The 6022-nt window shown below is 47.8% G+C and overlaps 1 protein-coding gene across 1 annotated transcript; it reads left to right on the top strand.

Moving 5' to 3' along the window:
* The first annotated feature begins 116 nt into the window (after positions 1 to 116).
* krt18a.1 (keratin 18a, tandem duplicate 1) lies at positions 117 to 3847 on the top strand. Its single transcript, XM_069906636.1, has 8 exons — positions 117 to 556; positions 829 to 911; positions 1254 to 1410; positions 2228 to 2392; positions 2725 to 2850; positions 2993 to 3213; positions 3357 to 3379; positions 3638 to 3847. The coding sequence occupies exons 1-8, from the start codon at positions 182 to 184 to the stop codon at positions 3733 to 3735; spliced, it is 1248 nt and encodes a 415-aa protein (XP_069762737.1). The 5' UTR covers positions 117 to 181; the 3' UTR covers positions 3736 to 3847.
* Positions 3848 to 6022: the final 2175 nt, after the last annotated feature.

Raw genomic sequence — 6022 nt, 5'->3', positions numbered from 1 at the left:
CCCCCGTCCCCATTGGACAAGAGACTGAGTCAGGGACGCATCACCTGAAGTTCATTGATTCAGTTCTCAGCCAATCAGCTGGTCCCCGATGATATATAAACTTCGTAAACTTCCTTGAGGGTTGCCTGTTGAGTGTTTTGTGTCCACTCTGAGCAATCTCTCTTGTATCTCAGGAGTCAAGATGAGTTTGAAGTACTCGTCCATGTCGACCTACGGACTCCCCGCGTACAGCCAGTCTGTGCGGAGGTCGGTGCCCCTGCAGTCCAGCTCCAGCAGCGTCAGTGGCTTCGGCTCCCGCGTGGCGGTGAGCCGAATGTCCACCTCGTTTTCCCGGCAGGGCAGTATCAGCGGTGTCGCCATCGGGGGCATCGCCAACCAAAAGGAAACCATGCAGGACCTGAACGACCGGCTGGCTCTCTACCTGGACAAGGTGCGCAACCTGGAGAGCGCCAACAGCCGCCTCGAGCAGCAGATTCAGGAAGTGCTGGAAGTTCAGGGACCCAGCACAAGCGACCTGAACATCTACGAGACACCGCTCAATAATCTGCGCAAAGAGGTAACGCATCCAGCCAATGTGAGGGGGGGGGGGGGGGGTGAGGAAAGAGGGGGAAGGGAGAGAGGGGGAAAAAGAAGAGGATGGGGAGGTCGCGAGAGGGATGAGAGAAGGGGGGGGGGGGGGACGGTCTTCCGTAGAAAGAGCGATTGGTGGATTTGTTCGATCCTTGCCAAAGGCAGAAGAGAAATGTCAAGGCAGATTCTGCACAAACATTTCCCAGTGAGTTTGAACGGCAAGTCAGTGTGACACAGACATGCTTTCTCCTTCCCCAGGTCTTTGACATGACAGTGGATAACGCTCGTCTCGTACTGCAGATTGACAACGCTCGACTGGCTGCCGATGACTTCCGAGTAAAGTGAGTCTCCCACTCATTGTACGAACCCATGACAAAGCAACGCAACTTTCCTTGCAAAGTGTTCATTTTATTGAAAGAATGCAACCCCCACCTCCCCACCCCAACTCTGTTTCTTTCCTCTCCAGCCTTGAACCCTGTTGTGCGGTTGAGACGAGGGTTGGGGCTGATGCCAGCCTGGGGTTTCGTTAACGTTGCTTCTCCTCCCCTCCACTTCCCCTTTCCTCCCTTCCCTTCTTCCCCCCCCCCCCCCCGTCTCCTCCCCTCTCCTCCCTTCCGCTCCCCTCCCTACCGCTCCCTTCCCCTCCCTTCCCCTCCTCCCTACCTGTCTCTTTGTCTGCCAAGGTGGGAGTCGGAGCTCGCCATCAGGCAGTCTGTTGAGAACGACATCAATGGATTGCGCAAAGTCATCGATGACACCAACATTGACCGCCTTCACCTGGAGACCGAGATCGAATCTCTGAAAGAGGAGCTCATTTTTATCAGGAAGAATCACGAAGAGGTAAATCCCACCCCACCCCGCTGGAAAGGTGTCGAAGATCAGCTTGCAATGTACGACTGGAAAACCAATAATCGTGCTGTACAATATTGGGAGTTTTTGCATTCGAGGGAGATTGAAATAAACTGTTAAAATGTAGAGTTTTGCCTCAGAATTAATTTCCTTGTGGGAATAATTTAAGGCAGGCATTTTCAACAGGCTTTTATTTCAAATTTCTAATAACTAAAAGGTATCGATAAGCAAAAGTTAAAAAGTCTTCATGAGTTCATGTATAATCTGGAATAGGACAGTGTAAACAAAATGGCAGTGTGTTCAAGTTTATAAACACGTTATCCCTGATGCAGTGAGAAGGATTCCTTTGAGGAGCAGTCCAGCAAACCAGCTCTAACATGCATGCAGCAGGACGAAGTGGAAAAGCAAGAGCACATTCCCAGTGAAAAGAGCAGTTGGTCCATAGAGCAGTTGGTCCATAGAGCAGTTGGTCCATAGAGCAGTTGGTCCATAGAGCAGTTGGTCCATAGAGCAGTTGGTCCATAGAGCAGTAGACAGAGGTGTTGGAGAAAGTCTGCAGTGCAAGCAGCAACCAACTTGACCTTGTGTGTTCAGTCAGTACACAGCATGGGAACACAAATGGTGAGGTTCATTCAGGAGCCTGATGGCTGTGGGGCGGGGAGAAGAAGTCTGTAGATGCATGATGGCAGCGTGACGTTCACCAATTGTGTTTTGGCTCTCTGTGTCCTTAATTGCATTTCAGATTCCAAGCAGGGTCTGGGCAGCTTGGTAAAGATAACCGAGAAATGTGTATGCTTCATTTGTGCAGGAAATTAAAGCCCTCCGTTCCCAGATCACCAATTCGAATGTGCACGTTGAAGTGGATTCTCCTCGCGGCCCAGATCTGACGAAGATCATTGCTGAGATTAGAGAGCAGTATGAGAACGTTTCTCAGAAAAACAAGGATGATGCGGAGAAGTGGTTCAAGACCCAGGTAAATGAAATGCTCATTCTAAAATAGGGCAACACGGCTGGTGCAATGCCTTTACAGTGCCAGCGACCCGGGTTTGAACCCGGCGCTGTCTGTAAGGAGTTTGTTCGCTCTCCCCGTGTCTGCGTGGGTTCTCCCCGAGTGCTTCGGATTCCTCCCACCCTCCATAAATGTAGTGGAATTGTAGGCTAATTGATGCATTTGGTTGGCATGGGCTCCGAGCCAGAAGGGCTCGTTACTGGGCTGTAGGTCTAAAAAGATTTTAATTGAAATTCAAAGATAAATTTTAATATGTCACCATCTTGGCATACTCATGAAAAATGCTTTAATTACAGATAGAGTCCTACACAGTTGAGTCCCAACAAAATAATGAAGCTTTAGAAGGTGTGAAGGTGGAAGCAGTCACACTACGTCGCCAGATTCAGTCTCTGGATGTTGAACTGCAGAGTCTTCTGAGTGTGGTAAGGACTCCAAACTCTTGTGGTACCTTCTTCTGACGTCGGTGTTAAAGAACTTGCTGCACAAATGCCATCTATCAAAATCCAAACTCTGCAAACCAAATAGGTGCAGGTTCAAACTCAGTGAACTCATTTTCTGCTGCAGAAAAACTCACTGGAATGCTCTCTGAGGGATACAGAACAGAGATACGAGATGGAACTGCAGCAACTAAATGGCCCGATTACATCACTGGAGGCTGAACTGATGCAGATGCATGCTGAAATGCAGTCAAACATCAATGAGTATCAGCAGCTCTTGAACATAAAGATGAAGCTGGAGGCTGAAATCGAAACATACAAGCGTCTGCTGGATGGAGAGCATATCAGGTGAGCTTGCGCCTCGGCTCAGTAGAAATTGAAAGAACGATCGTCACCTCCTGGCCATGTGGTAACCTTCCCCTGCCCCTCCCCAACATACTCCTGTTTGAATGTGTATAATTGTCCTGACTTTTTCCCCTTTGTTTTTACAGTGGGCTCGTTGAATCAACAAAAGGTAAGACCATATGGTTGCTTTCGTGAATCTTGGGTGTGTCATTGTGTACATGGTGTGAACTAAAGGCCACGAGGAGACATCTCCTCTGCCTTGGCTCTTAGGGGAGCCTGTCTTGTCCCAATGGGATGAGAATCAGGGTGAACTTACGAAAGGACATCTTTCAACCCAGACACATCACGTGGAAAAGAAATCTGTTGTCTGCTGTGTTTCGGGCATTTGAACATCCCTACTCATTAGGTTATTTCTTTGCCTGAACAGGTGCTACGTCGGAAACTATCAAGAAGACCATAACAACCACTCAGAAGATGATTGATGGCAAACTGGTGTCAGAGAGTGAGTCGGTCAAAATCAACTGACAGCATGAAGCCACCTTCAACTGCCATGACGCATCAGTTCAAGTACATGTAGCTACTGTAGTCCATTGGGCTTTTGTAACTTGGCTAAATAAAGATGTGGCATAACTTTCAATTTTGTCTTGCATTTGTAATAAGAGGAAACTAATCGGTGACTTTGATTCAGATTTATTGGCACAGCGCATACATAACATCGCATAGAACCCTAAGATTCTTCATAGAGGAATATGAGATCATGAATCGGGGTCAACAGCCAATATTATCCCAGATCAACAATGCAGACACCAGAGGAGAGGAACGTTTAGGGGAAACATCACAGAGAGTAGTGGGATCATGGAATGCATTGCCAGGGTGGTGATAGAGGTTGGGACAATAGGGAAATTTAAAAGACTTGGAAAGGCACTTACCCACCAGAAGTCACCCCTATGAACCAACCCCAGTCACTCAAAGTTAATTCCGTGTGTTGTGGGAGCGGGAGATACATTCCTTCTGGCATAGCTGGAAGTTCTGACTGGGTTTTAAAATATCCCCAGGAGATAGATCAGCTGGTTGAGTGGAGTAACGGCAACAACTTTGCGCTCAAGGTTAACAAAACCAAGGAGATGATTGTGGACTTCTGGAGGGAGTCAGGGGATCACGACCCAGTCCTCATCGAGGGCCCAGTAGTCAGAAAGGATGTCAGAAAAATTGAGAGTTAGGGGTGTGAGGTAGGGAAGGGTGACACTGATGTGGTTTATATAGGTCAGCACAACATCATGGGCTGAAGGGCCTGTACTGTATTGTAATGTTCTCTGTTCTAACCCTTGCAAATGTGAATGAGATTAAACTGCTAAATAGCAGCAAATAAGTACATTTTCTAATTAATGCTGCAGCACAAATCCTGAAACCAAATCTTAGGGCAGAAGTGCCCTATATAATCTAGCCCACTCTTACTCAATCTTTTGATCCCTAACCAATGGAAGTCCATAGCATTGCATCTGGTTGTTCTCTCTCCATAGATACTGCCTAACTCAGTAATTTCCAGAATTCTGGTTTTAAACCTGTCCAGAGACCTCCACTCTAGAAGCAGGTTAATTTGGCCCGTCTAATCCAGACTGACTACTAACCATTGACACTGATCTCATTTGATTCTCCCTGCACAAAAGCCAACAGAAATGAGTGGTATTGATGTGGGGTCAGAATCCGGATTTATTGTCATGAACAAGTCATGAAATTCGACATTTTGCGGCAGCGTCACAGAGCAAACATCCCTATTACGACCCATCTTAAAACATTAATATAAAAAAATTAAAATATTAGTGCACGAAAAGTAAGGGAGTGTCTTGGGTTCATTGATCATACAGGAATCTGATGGCGGAGGGGAAGAAGCTGTCCTTGTGTGGCTGAGTGGTCATCTTCAGGCTCCTGTACCTTTTCCCCGATGGTAGAAGAATGAAGAGGGCCTGGTCTGAGTGGTGGGGGGTCTTTGAGGATAGAGGTTGCTTTTTTAAGACACCACCTTCATGTCAATGTCCTTGATGGAGTGAAGTCTGGTGACTGATGTCGCAGGCTGAGGTAACAACCCTCTGGAGTTTTTTATGCCCTGAGAGTTGGCACCTCTGTACCAGACAGTGATGCAACTAGTTAGAATGCTCTCCACGGTCCACCTGTAGAAGTTTACGAGAGTCTTCGGTGATGTACCGAATCTCCTCAGACACCTCACAAAGTATAGCCACTGCTGAGCCTTCTTCGTGATTGCATCAACACGGAGGCTCCTGGACAGATCCTCCGAGATGTTGCCTCCCAGGAGTTTGAAGTTCTTGACCACTACAGGGCCCTCGATGAGGACTGGGTCGTGATCCCCTGACTCCCTCCAGAAGTCCACAATCATCTCCTTGGTTTTGTTAACGTTGAGTGCAAGGTTGTTGCCGTTACTCCACTCAAACAGCTGATCTATCTCCTTGGGATATTTTAAAACCCAGTCAGAACTTTCAGCTATGCCAGAAGGAATGTATCTCCCACTCCCACAACACACGGAATTAACTTTGAGTGACTGGGGTTGGTTCATAGGGGTGACTTCTGGTGGGTAAGTGGATGCCTGCCCTCACAGCCACCAGGCATCCAAGGGGCAATGTAATGGTACAGGCAATTGAGCTGCTGCATCTCCACTCCAGTGACCCAGATTCGATTCTGACCACCAGTGCTGTCTACGTTGAGTTTGCACGCTCTCCCTGTGACTGCCCCATTCCCTCCCCCCAACACACACCTCAGGTGGTCCAGTTTCTTCACACACCCTAGGTTGGCAGTTTAC

The sequence above is a fragment of the Narcine bancroftii genome, chromosome 12, assembly GCF_036971445.1.
Source record: "Narcine bancroftii isolate sNarBan1 chromosome 12, sNarBan1.hap1, whole genome shotgun sequence".
Taxonomy (NCBI): Eukaryota; Metazoa; Chordata; class Chondrichthyes; order Torpediniformes; family Narcinidae; genus Narcine; species Narcine bancroftii.
The sequence above is the reverse complement of the archived record's forward strand: the minus strand, read 5'-3'. Positions and strand labels throughout refer to the sequence as shown.

Coding starts and splice junctions, on each gene's coding strand:
- krt18a.1 (XM_069906636.1), top strand. CDS start 182: ATGAGTTTGAAGTACTCGTCCATGTCGACCTACGGACTCCCCGCGTAC. Junction 2,851..2,992: donor TGCAGAGTCTTCTGAGTGTG/GTAAGGACTCCA, acceptor TTTCTGCTGCAG/AAAAACTCACTGGAATGCTC. Junction 3,214..3,356: donor CTGGATGGAGAGCATATCAG/GTGAGCTTGCGC, acceptor TTGTTTTTACAG/TGGGCTCGTTGAATCAACAA.